At 34.2% G+C, this 17,258-nt stretch overlaps 2 protein-coding genes across 2 annotated transcripts; both read right to left on the bottom strand.

Annotated features, from left to right (window-relative positions):
* Positions 1-3,266: 3,266 nt before the first annotated feature.
* On the bottom strand, positions 3,267-4,214 carry LOC122585847 (NDR1/HIN1-like protein 6). The gene has a single exon (XM_043757969.1). It carries the CDS (start codon positions 4,160-4,162, stop codon positions 3,416-3,418), a length of 747 nt encoding a protein of 248 aa, XP_043613904.1. The 5' UTR covers positions 4,163-4,214; the 3' UTR covers positions 3,267-3,415.
* Positions 4,215-4,924: 710 nt separating this feature from the next.
* On the bottom strand, positions 4,925-16,868 carry LOC122610686 (alcohol dehydrogenase-like 6). Its single transcript, XM_043783658.1, has 10 exons — positions 16,726-16,868; positions 16,497-16,633; positions 15,559-15,605; positions 14,261-14,583; positions 13,086-13,168; positions 12,927-13,002; positions 6,726-6,787; positions 6,531-6,626; positions 6,287-6,448; positions 4,925-5,362 (listed from the first exon to the last, which is right to left on the bottom strand). Exons 1-10 carry the CDS (start codon positions 16,781-16,783, stop codon positions 5,243-5,245), a joined length of 1,164 nt encoding a protein of 387 aa, XP_043639593.1. The 5' UTR covers positions 16,784-16,868; the 3' UTR covers positions 4,925-5,242.
* Between the last annotated feature and the right edge of the window lie 390 nt (positions 16,869-17,258).

Here is a 17,258-nt window from a genome sequence, read left to right as displayed (position 1 = left end):
ATGGAAGCTAGTATTATTCAAGCTGCATTAAAACGTAATAGCATTCAATCCAAGTCGAAGAGGAGGATTGAAGATAGAGGACTAGGCTGAGAGTGGAAGACAGCTTAGGAGTGCAGATTGGTGCTTTGACAAACGGCCCAGTCTGTGCCTGACAATCAAGTGAAGATAACAACCTGAATGTGAAGATAAAGACAAATGATGTGACTAGGATTATTCCTTGTATTCAGGTTGGTGGTTGCATTTACGTATGCGTATCCATACAGCGATTGGTTGAAGAAAGAATGTGCAGTGGTACATGGGGACCACAAGTACGATGAAAGAGCATGATCAAATATTCCTCTGTCACCTAACCAGAGTGATTTATGTGGTTAAATTGGACACCAAGTGATGTAGAGCCTTCGCCTATAAATGCTCCACTCCTTGACAAGCATATGTGTGACATTCCTGATAATCATTCTTCACACAAGTTCTCTGCTCTTATACACAGCTTAGTCTGTAGAAGATCAGCTTTGGCTGAATCTTCGTGAGTAGGAACTTATTGATTGTTGTTTGTCATTTCAAGGGTTGTTTAGATATCTGTAGGCTATCTTGTTTCCGTAACAACCCAGTAATTCTTTGTATATATTATATCTTGAATAAAGAATTACATTTGAAAACCAATCTGTGCCAAAGAATATTTTATTTTCCAGCTTTACTGTTTCATTGATTATGTTATTTAGTTTAAATATTTACATTAGCTGAATCTTTAAACTATCTATAAAAGGGTGAAAAGATCGAGTAAAGTTGTATTCACCCCCCCCCTCTACAACTGTTCTGTGTATAATATACTCTGTATATTGCTACACCGTGGGACGTGTCACTTATCGTTGCAACAGTGATTCAACTTTCAACTTTTAGTTGCACTCTTAGTACAAAAAGTGATGGTCGTCTATTTTTCACCGTTACCAGGGCCTGTGAGGGACATATGATAGGTAGAAAAGTAACTTTCACACAAACAAGATGATTCTTGCAATTATCTTTTTTTTTCGAACAACAAATGTTAGATTTTAATGGTTCAAACCCGATAGGGACATCCAAATTGAGAAACCTGAAGGAATCCTCACCTTTCATATACTTGTACTCGTGGTTGTTATGGAGTTTATGTGAGTTGGTAAGTTGCTAGCATATTTATCGGATTGTTAAAATGTCACAAATAACTCACAAATTCTATTAGATGTTAAAATTTAATGGTTTAATTAAGGTTTTAATAACTTTGACAATGTATGATTGAAATGTTTGTAGGTTTTTAATAGAGACAAACATGCTTTACAAAATTACACACAATGTTTATAACAACACAAGCAAGACAAAAAATTACCTGTTTTGATTTGTTGGCCAACCCAATTAGGGCTTATTTTAAATGAGAATAAAGTTATCCCATTGAATTAAATCGTATATAACTTGGTCACTGATAAAAAGATAAATGAAAAATTTAAAAGCTTGATATATTATTTTTGATTATAGATCTTTATGCAAAGTAATCATAATACAAAAAGACATTGATATTTTATTATGATATCCTAAACAAAAAGTTCAGGTATTTAAAATGACAAAATGTTTGATTCTAATTGACGAAACTATACATGAATGGGAGAAGTAACTATTCATAGCTCACCTAGCTTAGTGTAAGAAAATATAGTAATTACAGTATATTCTTTTATGGTGTTGCAGCTAAATTACGAGATACATGTTGATTGGAATTAGATTTAATTTTTTGAAACTTTCTTTTAAACAATGAATCTAACGAAATTGTCAAAATTGTTAAAAGATCGTAAAACAGCCAAAAGTTTTAAAAACCACTAAAAATCGTCAAAACAATTTTAGTCCATATTGTTACTATGTTGGTTACAAGGAGGAGTATTATCAAATATATGGTATTACGGGTGAGATACAATATTAGTTCCACCATAAAATAATTACAAGATTTATATATATTGTTGTTTATTTGTTTTGGTACATTAATGAAATAAAATAATGTTTTTTTTATCTATTGTAAAAAATGATTACAAAAATTTAAATCCAAATAGAAAATAATTAAAAGAAAGAAAAACAAACTGGTGACAATAATACAGAAATAACGCAATGAAAACTCATACAAACATCACATTTGTCTCATAATTTAACCCGGGTTTAATCCGGGCATGTTAATTAAAGTTTAAAGCAGCATGGTTGGATCAGTGGTAAACACCCTTGCCTCTGAAGACAGAGATCATGGGTTCGATCTTCATCCCATGCAAAGGTTGGAGGGCCTTTTCTACCATTTAGGTAGAAACTGGAAGCAATCTCTCTACTTTGTTAGAGGTAAGGTCTGCCTACATCTTAACCTCCCCCATACACCGTTGAGGTATTGGGGCTCAAAACCCGCGGAAGGCGGAACTGAGCAGTTACTTACTTACTTACTTTATGTTAATTAAAATTTAAAATTATAAAATATATTAAAAAAATTTATGTAATGTTTGTTCTTAAAACATCATAACTTGATATAAATATAATAATTCTATTAACACAATAATTATCTAGTTAATAAATCAATTAAATATAAAAAATACATTTTGTTTGTAATATTATATAAGAGAGAATTTTTATTTTTATTCTTTATATAAATGATTGATATTCTTATTAAACATGTAAAAAAGAGCATTTTTTATTTTATTTATATATGACTATCATAATTAAATAAAAAGAGTTTTAAGGTAAAATATGGATTTTCCACATCAAAAACTTTCTAAAAATACCTATAAACACAATCTTGTTTATTATATATAGAGATAGAGATATCCTAAACAAAAAGTTCAGGTATTTAAAATGATAGAATGTTTGATTCTAATTGACGGAACTATATATGAATTGGAGAAGTAGCTATTCATAGCTCACCTAGCTTAGTGTAAGAAAATATAGTAAAACAATTACAGTATATTCTTTGATGGTGTTGCAGCTAAATTACGAGATACATGTTGATTGGAACTAGATCTAATCTTTTGAAACATTCTTTTAAACATTGAATCTAACGAAATTGTCAAAATTGTTAAAAGATCGTAAAACAGCCAAAAGTTTTAAACCACTAAAAATCGTCAAAACAATTTTAGTCCATATTGTTACCATGTTGGTTACAAGGAGGAGTATTATCAAATATATGGTATTACGGGTGAGATACAATATTAGTTCCACCATAAAATAATATCAAGATTTATATATATTGTTGTTTATTTGTTTTGGTACATTATTAATGAAATAAAATAATATTTTTTTTTGATCTATTGTAAAAATGATTACAAAAATTTAAATCCAAACAGAATATTCAAAAGAAAAAAAAACAAACTGGTGACAATAATACAAAAATAGCGCAATGAAAACTCATACAAACATCACATTTGTCTCATAATTTAAGCCTAAACTTGCAACTAGTTGCTTTGATGCTAATTTTGTTGTTTGCAGATAGACTATCAACTATCAACATGCATTTCCCCATTATTCTCACCTTCTTTAACTTCATTTTCCCAAGTTCAATTTTGACTGGGACATCAACTTTTAGGTCCAATGGAATCCGACCTGTTTGTTGTTGTTCTTGTATCGCCGCCAATAACGTCCGACCATATTGGTTTTGACCTGATAATGCAACATTTAGCACGGTTTTGTTCTGGTGGCCTTGGTAGAACACGGGTATTGAGCCTTGGCATAGATTTGTGTTCTTGTACCATACGCTTATATGACTTCCTTTTTGGTAAAAGATGCCGATTTTCTTGTTTGGGTTGATAGCAGTTATCTGGACGTTGAATCTTGCATAAAGGGAGAAATCGAGATTGAGGGTAAGTTGGGATATCGTGAGGCGGTCAACAGAATAATTTGGTAGTTTTGGTTTAAAAACAAGGTAAAGGATACCAATAGTGGCTGCAAGAATTATGATCAATGTGATCAAGATACTTAGAGTCCAACATATGCATTTGCACCATGTAAAACCTCTTTTGTTTTTCGTTCGTGGTGGTGCCAGTGGTGCGGTTATTGGCAGCACCGGTGGTCTTAGCTGATGGCCAAGACTCGATGATCCGTGGGCTGGTGGTACGGTAGTACTCTTGATGTTTCCATCTGCTACCGGATGAATTTTCTTGGTCGCGTGGTCTCCCATCGTTGGTCCACTCAAATCGATTCAAGTGTTTAAGTGTCACCTGGAAGAGAAATATTGGTTAAAATATGTGAGAATAATTAGGTAAGAAGCTCCTTAACTTTCTCAACCAAAAACAGGTATATGTAAAGGAGTTTGAAGGTTAGTGTTAGGTCAGCTGCAACTACAACAACATGTATTCTATTGACTAATGCTTTCGTGTTCTAAATTATATACATGCTTTTGTTCCATCTGTCATGAAGTCTATAGTTTATATTAGATATAAACCTGTATGTGTTACACATATACACACACATACATATGTACACAATATCTGTACACCCATCTATAAATCTGTACGTGGTACAAATATACATATTCTTATAAAATGTGACGACTCTTTTCTAAATAGTAACTGTTGTCTTCATGTGATAAATCTTGGCATAAAGTTAATTATTTTTTCTAACTTCTAATTATGTGAGTTAAAGTATAATATAATATTATCGACTGTTTCTGGAGGATACAATTAACACACTTACAGACCTAAATACAGACATTGACAAAATAATCAGCTCTCAACGAAATCCATACACCACCAAAATACACACATTGACCACACGTCTCAAAAAAAGGGCGAATGTTCAAAAACTCAACGAAGAACAAGACAATAAGTTGATCATAAAAATAAAATCACCAGGTCTTTTAGGTCTAACGTAATAATAACTCCAGAAACAGACTGGAACTTGTAATAACAAGCATGTTGAAAGTTGAAACAGAATCACGATGCACACAAAACATTGACGTTTTCTTTAACAAATGATTAAAAATGAGCCAACATTCTTGCTAATTTAACACAAAGCTGCATAAAGAAACATTCAACAGAACCATACAACAATCATTTGATATCTTGAAAAGTGTAAATTCCTTGCAGGGTTTCCAGTTAACACGGCCTGTTATGAAAACCCCGCAACTTTAAACACAAGTTTAAAATGTTATTCTTTTCTCAAAAAAATGTGATTATACAGGTTATCGTCAACAAGAAGCATGATTCGGAGGTAAGTGGATCCAGATATTGCAATTCCTCAAGAATGACTGGGCTTACATTCATTCATTTGGCATGTGGATGACGCAACGCAAGCATTTTCCTTCAACCATTAAAGAGAATGCTGTATTTATGTCTTCAAAAGACATATTGTGTGTAATAAGGTTGTCGATCTTGATTTCCTGTACATACGAGTTATGTGTTAGTGTGTTACAGCTTTTGATTTTATGTTATGAACCTTCTATGTTTAAAACAATATGAAAAAGATAAAACCGAGCTTGTAACAATTGTACTTGGGTTTAGCTGTACAGAATGTGGCAAAACTTAAAAATATACCTAAGTATTTAAAAAGGGTGACAATTGTGAACAAAAACTCCTTGACTTTGCACCGTTTGGAAAGCTGTGTTTTTGTATACAGTTTTTACCGAAGTTAGGGCAATAAGGTTTCTAATTCACAAACTGGCACCTTTTGCTTCAGACAGTTGAGATACAACAGTTTGGGAGTAATTTGAACCCATTTATATAAAAGCGTAGTTTATAAAAAGCCAGAGTGGGTTAGAAAGGCCCATGACATTATCCAAATGGTCACAACCTCTAATTTATTATTCAAATTACTTGAATTATATAATCATAATTTCATATTTTAATGTGATAACTATTTGTGTAATTAGAAAAGTACTTAAGCAGAAAAGACAAAAAGATGGGTCAAGGCTACCCAACCCGGCCCATTTTGACTTGCCGTGTAAATTTCCTTTTGGCCCATCAGTCCACCACCAAACACACCCATTTCTCTACCCATATCCTAAAGTAGCACTTTTTTTTTCTTGTTTAGTAGTTATTTGTAGTCATCTTCACTTCTTCATTTTAAATTTCTTTTGAAACATTTCTTCATTGGAGATATTTTGGCCAACCTAGAAACAAGATAGGCTAAAGAAACTAATAAAACTCAGAACAAATCCCCTCTCTAGACATTTATAATCTGGCCATCCTATACATTCTCTAGAAATCTCAAAATCATTTACCTATCATTTGAAGCTTAAAATTAAGTTTTTACTAATGGGTTATGCATGATAAAGGCATGAAGAAATTACTATTGTTAACCATACCTCTTTTAAGTACATATCAATCAAGCTCGGAATATCTGATTTTGGTTTCCATCCTCCAAAAAGAGATCCTTTTAGTGTCCTCCCAGTGAGAAATAACCCATAGTGAGCTGTTACTTCTGGTTTTGTCTTGGGAACCCCAAGGGTAACTGTCACACCCCATCCCTAGAAGTAAGAAGAATCGCATTAAAATCTATAACTTCAAGTGAAAAACTGGCTGATTTGCTTTAGGTAACACTGGACATACATCGCAACATGATTGCAAAGCAGTATTTATCATCTCAGTGTCGCCAATACATTCAAAAGAATAGTCAGCACCACCATCAGTCATTTGCTTGATAACCTGAAAAATATAAAGTAAAAAATAAAGATCGGCATTATTACCTCAGTATACTCTATATAAGTAGTCCAAAAATAGTTTTCAGGTGAGCAAAATCTGCACCTGTTGAACTGTCTCGTTAATCTCATTTGGGTTGATAAAATCTGTTACTCCAAAAGCTTTTGCTGCAAATATAACAATGATCATGAAGAGTCAAGATATATCATTAAGATTTAAATGCTGTCAGCAAAGCAATACAAAGATACAAGTAATACACCATCCATCAATGTTACTACAAACCAACATCTTTGGCATAGAAATCGGTTCAAGACATGTAACTCAATTTAGCTTGGTTTATGTTATTATCTTAGGATCAATTCTGTTAAGTTCTATAGTATGAGGGTATATTGTGTAAATATTAGGGATTGAGGTAGTTAGTCTGTTAGTGTAAATATATAATTTGTAATTTCATTTTTATTTTTATCAATTAATGAAATATTTTCCAAATTTCCAAATAATCTTCTCTCTCAATTCTCTAAATGGCAAACCGCCATTATCATGGTATCAGGGCTCAAAATCACGACTTTTATTCTGTGGATCATCATTTCTGAATCAATAATCGGAAATCTTCAACCGTCATTCTTTGCGGCGACTTTTCTTTTAAATTCTCTTGAAATTTCGAAATCCCGCCCAAATTGAGATTTCTCAATTTCGTCTCCTATCACCAATAACACTGATTTTCTGTATTAATTCATCATAATAATCAATATTCCACTTCATAACTGATCATAATTGATCAGATTTCCGTTCTCATCAAAAATCCCCAAATTTTCTTGTCAAAACCCTAATTTTTCAATAAATTTCAATTAATTGTTTGTAACGGCTCCGACAGTTACAACAACCACTCCTGTTACAAACTCATCAAACCCTAACCTTCCTGATACAAATTCACCAAATCACCCTCTGTTTCTTCATCAGAATGATCATCCAGGATTGATTCAGGATCCAGATCCAGGATTGATTCAGGATCTGATAATTTTGGTGCATGGAAAAGGTCAATGATGATTGCTTTGAATGCCAAAAATAAACTGGAAATTGTTACAGGAGAATACAAGAAGAGTGATGTCACAACTGAAAATCAACCTCTTTGGGGATAGGAACAATGACATGACCATATCATGGCTACTCAACACACTTAGTGAAGACATTGGTAATTCTCTCAATTTCATTACTAATGCTGCTGAACTATGGTCTAAACTGCAAGAACATTACTCACAATTAGATGGTCATAAGGTGTATCAATTAACTCATGACATTACTGAATTAAAACAAAATAATTGTGCTGTTGAAGTGTATTATCACAAACTAAAGGGTCTTTGGGATGAGCTTGATGCACTAGAAACACCCTTTCTCTGTACCTGTACTTGTGATAATGGTAAAAAGAATTCTGAAAGAGATAATAGGAAGAGGCTTATACAATTCTTGATGGATCTGGATGGTAAAACAATCTCACCATGCTAGACAAACCTTCAACACACACACCAAACCATCTACTTCAATGACCAAATACAACAACCCATCATTCTCTGATAATAGAAGGAGCACTTTTAAGAAGGGGATTTATTGTGAGAATTGCTTCAAAGAAGGGCACACAAAGGAGGAATGTTGCAGGATTGTTGGTTATCGTGTTGTTCACCCATTGCATGGAAACCTTAAACCTCAAACACAACCATTCAGGGCAGTCCACATCACCACTACTCCACTGTCCACATCACCACCACTACTCCACTGTCCACATCACCACTATTCCAACTGGGAATACCACACAGACTACCCCAATGTCTGTTGCAGTCAACAATTCACCAATACTTCTCAATGGACAAGGACCCAACTCTGACCTTGCCATGTATGCCAGGATGGATCAACTACAAAACCAACTCAACCAAGTGACCATGATGCTCCAGCAGTCTCAACTTAATGCACCTGTTCCCACCACTCCTGCAGAAGGTAAATTTCATCTCATTGCCTCCCATTTAACTACTCAAAGATATGCTTTTATTGCCTCTATTGTATCTCATTTAAAGAATGGTTGGGTAGTAGATAGTGGTGCCACTGATTATGTATCTAAATCTCTCACTTGAATGCACAATCTTAAGAAATTTCCCTCTGCAATATATGTCACACTTCCTGATGGCACAACTACTGCAGTTACCATCCATGGCTCTGTCACTTTAACTCCTACCATTACCATTCATGGTGTTCTCTAGATTCTATCCTTTGCTTTCAATTTACTTTCTATAAGTAAATTAGGAGCTCATTTGAATCTTGCAATTCTTTTCAGTCCTTTATCTTGCTATTTTCAGGACCATCACAAGAGAATTGCCCATGACACCCTCTATAATGGTCTCTACATCTTCCATCAGCAAGCTCCTCTCAATCACAACCACAAAATTCTCACCACTTTTCAATCAACCAAACAACAACCTGCTCAATCTCTCCAAGCTACCAGGAAGGATGATTTATACTTATGGCATTCTAAGTTCTTTTCATACTCTTAAACAAATAAAGACCGTTTCTCCTTTTCTGTGTTGTAATGTAATGACTCTATCAATACATGTACTATCTGTCCATTGTCTAAACGACATGCTTTACCATTTCCATCAAGTATATCTCATGCTTCTGCACCTTTTGACTTAATCCATTTGGACATTTGGGGACCATACAAACAATCTACATTACATAATTGCAAATACTTCCTCACTATTGTTGATGATTTTTTAAGAGCCACATGGGTATATTTACTACCCAACAAAACACTTTGCCACTTCTCATTTCAAATCTTTTCACTCCCATGTCTTAAATCATTTCAAAATCTCAATTAAAACCATTAGGAGGGATAATGGCACTCAATTTCTTAACTCCTCTCTTCAAACTTTTCTAACAACCCATGGAATTTCTCATTAGACATCTTGTCCTTATACTCCCCAGCAAAATGCACGAGTTGAAAGAAAGCACAAACAACTTCTTGAAATTGCAAGGGTGATAAGATTTCATGCTAATTTCCCTCTCCATTTCTGGGGACACTGTATCATGGCTGCAGCCTATATCATTAACAGACTCCCTTCAAAACCACTTCAATTCAAATCACCATTTGAGTTACTTTAAAATTCTCCACCTGACCTAACTCACATTGAAAATCATAGGTTGCAAAGCCTTTGCTCACATAAATTTGCACCTAGAGCAACTGAAATTGTCCTTATTGGCTATCCTTTAACCCAGAAGGGTTATCTTTTATATGACTTACAAAACAAAACCACTTTTGTGAGTAGACATGTCAAATTCCATGAATCAATTTTTCCATTCAAACTCTCAAATCAATCTACTCACAACTCTTCTCCACCATCCATCTCCTCTTTTAACCCATATTTCTTCCCACTCCCATTTCTCCTCATACTATATCTTTAGACACATGTGACACACCAACCAATCCGGCACCCTCCTCTTCATCCTCTTCATCATCTTCATCTCTACATCCTCAAAACACCCCACCTTCCCCCATTTCTCCACCATTTCTCCACCAGAATCTCCCAGAAATGAATTTGTCATTCCCACAGAATCCACTTCCAATGCCATTGACCCCCCACCTGCAAGAGAACCTTCTACTAGGACTCTGAAATTTCCTTCTAAATACAAAGACTTTCATTGTTCTCTTCCTAAGAAATCCATCAACTCTGTTTCTAAATTCCATCACACCAAATACATCAATTACAACAATGTTTTTTTCTTCTCACAATAAACACTTTCTCAATTCTCTGCATTCTCAAGTGGAACCACATTCGTATACCCAGGCTTCTAAAGATGAGAAATGGGTAGAGGCTATGTCCAAAAAAATAGATGCTCTTGAAGCAAATAACACTTGGACCATCACTTCATTACCTGCTGACAAAACATCCATTGGTTGCAAATGGGTGTTCAGAATTAAATACCATGCTGATGGAAGCGTTAAGAGATACAAGGCAAGACTAGTTGCCAAAGGTTTCACTCAGAAAGAAGGTGTTGACTACACTGAAACTTTTTCCCCAGTAGCTAAAATGGTCACTGTGAGAACCATTTTAGCTATAGATGTTGAATGGTTCAATAAGCAACTAGATGTGAATAATGCTTTCCTCCATGGAGACTTACATGAGGATGTTTATATGAAAATTCCACAAGGGTACAAAGTCAAAGTCCCTCCCAATTCTGTTTGCAAATTAAACAAATCTTTATATGGCCTCAAACAGGCTAACAAGCAATAGTTCACCAAATTAACCACATTTCTTCTCCAATTGGGATTCACTCAGAATTATACTGATAATTCATTATTCACCCTCTCACAACCACCACACTTTACAGCTTTACAGCTCTGGTTGTCTATGTTGATGACATTTTACTTCTAGGATCCAATAAAGACATGATCTATTCCATAAAACAACTTGACATCACTTTTAGTATCAAGGATTTGGGACCTCTTCATTTTTTTTCTGGGTGTAGAATTTTTCAGAAATAAAGATGGTCTTTATATGTCCCAAAGGAAATATGCTTTGCATTTTCTCACTATAGCTCACCTACTTGATAGCAAACCTTCCAATACTCCTTTGGATCTTAATCTCAATTTCACATCTAATGAAGGTGACCTTTTAGAAGATCCTTCCACCTACAGAAAACTAGTTGGGAAACTCATTTATCTCACCATCACCAGACCAGATGTCTTCTTTGCAGCACAAGCATTAAGTCAATTCTCACATAATCCTAAAACAACACATCTAACAGCTCTCCACAAAATTTTAAGATATATCAAACTTTCCCTTGGTCAAGGCCTCTATTTTCCCAGAACCACCAAAACAACTTTTTTTTCGAACGGCAGAAGTAAATATTATTAAAAGGAGCAAACTAGCAAGGTGCTAGATGCAAAAGTAACAATTACAAGAACAACCTAGAAAAGAAACTAAAGAACAAATTCTAGACTCATCCCGCATCATTAACTGCGAGGACTTCAAAATAAGTAAAAAAAACTGGTGTCAATTACCAAAAGAAGGCACAAGAAAAACTCCCAACCAACAAGGGCCGAGCCACCGGTTTTCACCTCGTGATGTTTTTTATGAAGTCCCAAACATGACACGGGGGGCAACTAAAAGTTACAACTTACAAGGAGCATATAATAAAAACAATGCAAATAAAAACATGTAATGACTACCTAATATCCATAAGTTGCTGATGAAGATCTTCAACAAGCAGAAAGGGCAACTCCAATCAACCATACACAAAATGATGCACGTCTCACTGATCACTTTACACATTGCAATGCTTCCAGCAACCGGACGACCATCTTCTACAGTCCCATATGGGTACAGCCACAGACCGAAAAACAAACGGGTCAAGTCATCCATCTTGCAAAGGGTTCACGTTCCAATCATTCCAAGTATACTTTCACTTCCTGTCTCGATTAGATATCCATAGAAAACAACTTTGGCAGCTTATTGTGATAGTGGAACTCTAAATGCCTTTAGTGATAGTGACTGGGCATCTTGCAATCTTTCCAGAAGGTCTATTACTGGTTATTGTATATTTTTGGGATCTTGCCTCATTTCCTGGCCATCAAAGAAGCAAAATGTTGTCTCCAGATCCTCAACTGAAGCTGAATATCGAGCCCTCCAATACACTGTGACAATTCTTCAGCTATTGCTCTGGCATCTAATCATGTCCGGCATGCTCATACAAACCACATTGAAATAGATTGCCACTTTGTCAGAGACAAGATTAAGAATGGTCAGATCCTTCCCATGTTCATCCCCACACATTGGCAAAACTCCCCATCATCGCTGCATTGCCAAATTTGGCATTTGTGATCCTTTCACACTGCCAATTTGCAGCAGCGGCGACGGCCCGGGGGGGGGGGGGGGTGGTGGGGGTAAATATACAAGTGATACACCATCCATCAATGTTACTACAAACCAACATCTTTGGCATAGAGAATGGTTCAAGACATGTAGCTCAATTTAGCTTGGTTTATGTAATTATCTTAGTTAGGATCAATTCTGTTAAGTTCTATAGTTGTCTAAATATTAGGGATTGAGGTAGTTAGTCGGTTAGTGTAAATATATAATTTGTAAATTCATTTTTATCAATTAATGAAATATTTAACAAATTTCCAAATCATCTTCTCTCTCGATTCTCTAAATGGCAAACCGCCATTATCACAATATAAAACAAAATTTTAGATCAGATTTGTTAACAGAGGCCTTAAACTACATTAGCTATAGATTTTAAAAATGAATTATGATGTACCATATTCCTTCTTGGTTGAATTAGTGTCCACTCCTATGATCCGAGATGCACCCCTTATTTTAGCACCTTGTGCAACCTTAATAATAAAGAAACTCATAAAGTTAGATAGAGCTATTAAGTAACCAATAAAACCTTATGCAAGCATGTACATATACATACAGATAATCCTACAGTTCCCAGTCCAAAAATGGCAACCGTTGACCCCTTTGTAACATCAGCAACATTCCAAGCTGCACCCAAACCTATAAACAGATTGCAGCTTATGTAAGAGGCACATAAATAATGATCAGAGGTCTCCTAGATACAGATACATAATGCTGAACCTGACCATGTATTATGAGTAGACATGGACCATGTCTATTGGAAGTCCGATATAATACGTGATTCAACTTACACGTTTTGTTTGGTAAACCTGAACTAAAATTAGCTTTATATGAAGTTATCTATGTTAGGGTTTCACAGACTTTAACAAGATGTGTCATCAAGTGGAAATTTAGCCCCTTCCAACACTTAGTAAGTAGTAGAAGGCCAATTTGTTTCCATATATTCCATTATGGTATCTATAAAGTATTAAATCATAAAACAACTCAACTTAGAATATATACACAAAGTTTCAGTTTCAAAATTTTCTTGGTCATTCTTCAGATCATGCAATTTCCATACATTTCTTAAACTTGTCCAGTTCACTTGCAACTCCGAAGCATAAAAAAATGGCCAAGCTATACATCAATGTGTAGAAACCCTCAAAGTTCCAATTTTTATTCATGAGTACTACTACAAACTGGTGAAGTTCAGAAGTTTCCAATCTGATAGTGATAGCATAGCATAATGAGACTACTTTCATACATCCAGTTATGAACAAACAGAAGCAAAGTTTGTAACATATTGAAAGATAAATCATAACAGCCGTGAAAAATGATGAGAGGAGATCAAACTCGAACTAGCAGTGTCATATCTATAGATGCAAATTTCTTTTCATCAAACTTGGATATTTTAATAAAAGAAAAAGAAATGCAAACACAATGGTAAAAAAAAGCAGGATAAAATGAAATGACTTTCAACCAAAAGTAATTCCGAGAGCGTATTAATAAAAATATATCATCAGTAATTCAATGACAATGAAGAAACATATTGCTCATACCGGCAAGGGCAAGGAGAAAAACGCATAAAAAATTCTTTCAGTAATCAATGGGTGTTTAAAAAGAAAGCAACATAGTTATTAGAACAAGGACAAAAACTTCACCCATATTATTGTTGGTAAATCATCTTGCAAAATATTTATTTCAAAAAATGTATGAACGCTATCAAACAAATGAGCTTATTAAAAAGTTTACCTGCTGCTGTCCCACAGCTGAGGAGGCAAACTTTTTCTAGAGGAGCATCTTTGCTAATTTTGACAGCGCATCCAGAGTGAACAACTGTATACTCGCTAAAACTAGAAACAGCACAATAGTGATAAATGGGATTTCCCTTGACAAAGAACCGAGTTTTTTGATCACTGTGCATTACACCCTTCCTTTCCAATCCTAGTTGTTGGCAAATGTTACTTTTACCAGAGATACATTGTTTGCAACTCATGCATTCTCCAATAAACAAAGTGAGAACATGGTCACCTTCCACAAATTCAGTTACATCTTGTCCCACGCTCTCAACAATTCTGCAAAATCTCCATAAAGATTTCAGAAAATATTTAATCATCAGATTCATCTTCTTTTTCTTTTTATCTTTTTAAGAGGACAACTTTAGAAAAAACATGGGATCGTGTGATTTATGTCTTATGGGAATGAGTTAAATAATTGTGTCTATGACAGACATGAATGCGAAAGTATGATGGTGAAAGTGAAATACCCTGTAACCGGAAGTTTATGTTATTAAGAATTAAAATCAGGTATATGAAGTAAAAAATGTGGCTTCTTTACCTTCTAGTTTTCAATCTTTAAGGCAATTTGCTTCTTAAATGTTAACAAATAAAGATGAATCTTTTACATGCTTTCGCCCAGGTATTTTCAACAGGAATCAATTCTGCTATACTAAGTTTACAATTTTCACTTAATATTGTTGTAAGGAATTCATTCAACATCTAAGGCTAATAAATTGAAAATCCAATAAGTTGTTTGGATGAAAAAGAGCTTATTATGCTACTAGTAAGCTAATAAGCCCCTTTCATATGCTAAGCCACACACTCCTGTAAAGTCCTAATAGAAAGGTCCATCTTATATCATAGAATACATCAACTAATTGCTAGACAACTATTATATTGTAAACTATAATCCATCAACGGGTAAAGCCACCATTGTGCAACATATTTTACAAAACTATAATCATATGTTCTTCCCTCCAAACCTTATTTACATCTATAAAACTTGAAACACTTCTCAGAAGACTCCTTGAGCTGTTTCTTGTGAGGTTCTCTATATAAACTTAAACATAACACTAACTTAAGTGAACTTTTTTTGGAAAGTACATTACACAATGAAATTTGTCCAAAAAAATGTACACTAGTACACAAAAGTATTAACTTTTTTGGAAAATATTTTACATAACGGTGGCTTTAACCTGGTAAAAAAAGGTCTTACAAGTTGAAAGTTTAGTTTGCCTTGTTCCTAAGGGGAAAAGAATGCTGATAAGTTACCCTGATGCTTCATGGCCAAATATCCGGGGAAATAATGGAGGTTGTGCCTGAAAATTTCAAAGTCAATTATTATAAAAAAAAAAACTCAAGTTATGATTTATGAAGGACAAATATATCAGTTACAAGAAAAGGCTCAAAGATGAGAATTGCGACAAGAATATGTTTATATCATTAACTACGTGCAAGTGTGCAAGAAAAGGCCTATAATGATTTCTTTTACTTGGCCTTTAAAATATGTATAAATTTTATTATTGGTTTTAGAGTATTTTAAAGAACCACACTGGTAGTTTGGGACTTGAGGATGGAATATTATATGTATGTTTCAACAGAGTTAATGAATTAATTTACAAAGTAACAAAATTATAATCAGATGAACGACTTGATGCAAGTTCTATTACCTCCAATAATATGAAGTTTTAGAAAAGTTGAAGGCAATATTTACACATTTAGAAAGTTTATTAGAACTTTTTTTTTTCTTTAAAACCTTAAAGCTCATTGAGTGCAAGAATTAAGTATTGGAACTCTAGTCTAGACACAGCTAAACAAAGAGGGCACTGTTGCAGTTTCAGGCATAATAAACTTTCATCTTTTCTTTTTATTTCTTAATTATTTTTATTAAAACGACAAACTATCCTACTCCTGCTCTTCAACTACCCGAATGCTTATGATAGAACCCATGACTTCACAAATGTGAGCAGTGGGACTTTAATCCGGGTGAGAATTGGGAAATTAACCTCAATGTACAAGGACCTTACCGGCAGGCCACCAGCCCCATTGGCAAAGTTTCATCTTATTAATAATCGGGAGTCCCAAAAAACAGCAAAACACATATATACAATATTATATCTAAACCTAGGCAGGCAGGGACATTTTAACAAAATGATGATGAGTATACAACAAATGTATAAATGTACTTAATTTGTGTGTGTTGGTTTTACCTGAGAGAGCCAAGCGGTTACATCACTGCGACAAAGGGAAGTAGAAACAACTTTGATCCGGATTTCAGAAGGTTGGGGTGGACTGACTTCAACTTCTTGTATTTCCATTTCTTTCCCTGCTCCCCATGCCACTGCACCTGCAAATTAATCAATCCATTATATTATATATATATATATATACAAGCACATATATATTGTGTGTGTATATTATATTTACATATATATATACCTTTGCATTTGATGATTCCACCAGGATTTTTGACAAACTTATAACTGCTACTTGACATATTGGTAAAGCAAAGATACACTTTCTGATTAGAAAAGTCAACATAGTGTGTGTACTGTGTTGTGGGTGACAAATTATAGGGAGGTGGTGGGTTGGTTGGTTGGTTCTGTCTTTGTGGTAGGTTAAAGCCATTTTTTATTTTCTTTCTTTTTGAAAAAAAAAAGTTTATACAACAGAAATTATTAAGTCTAAACATAACATAATTGAAGCTGGTACATTGTATTATATTTATCATTTCTTGTGATATATTTTCTTTTATCTTTTTTATAATTAAAAAAATTGATATTTGTATAACAGAAATTATTATTAAGTCTACCGTTACCGAGTATAACATATTTGAAGCTTCATATTTATCATTTTTTGTAATATATTTATTATTTCTTATAAGAAAAATACATTTTTATTAGGAAAATTTGCATACAACTGAACTGAGCATTGATTAGGCAGCAAAAACAGAACTGAAAAAACCAAAAGCT

Source organism: Erigeron canadensis, chromosome 1 (assembly GCF_010389155.1).
Source record: "Erigeron canadensis isolate Cc75 chromosome 1, C_canadensis_v1, whole genome shotgun sequence".
In the NCBI taxonomy this organism is placed as follows: domain Eukaryota; kingdom Viridiplantae; phylum Streptophyta; class Magnoliopsida; order Asterales; family Asteraceae; genus Erigeron; species Erigeron canadensis.
This window is presented reverse-complemented; position numbering and strand designations above follow the sequence as displayed.

Coding starts and splice junctions, on each gene's coding strand:
- LOC122585847 (XM_043757969.1), bottom strand. CDS start 4,162: ATGGGAGACCACGCGACCAAGAAAATTCATCCGGTAGCAGATGGAAAC.
- LOC122610686 (XM_043783658.1), bottom strand. CDS start 16,783: ATGTCAAGTAGCAGTTATAAGTTTGTCAAAAATCCTGGTGGAATCATC. Junction 13,169..14,260: donor CAGCTGTGGGACAGCAGCAG/GTAAACTTTTTA, acceptor ATCTGTTTATAG/GTTTGGGTGCAGCTTGGAAT. Junction 6,627..6,725: donor TTAACGAGACAGTTCAACAG/GTGCAGATTTTG, acceptor TATATTTTTCAG/GTTATCAAGCAAATGACTGA.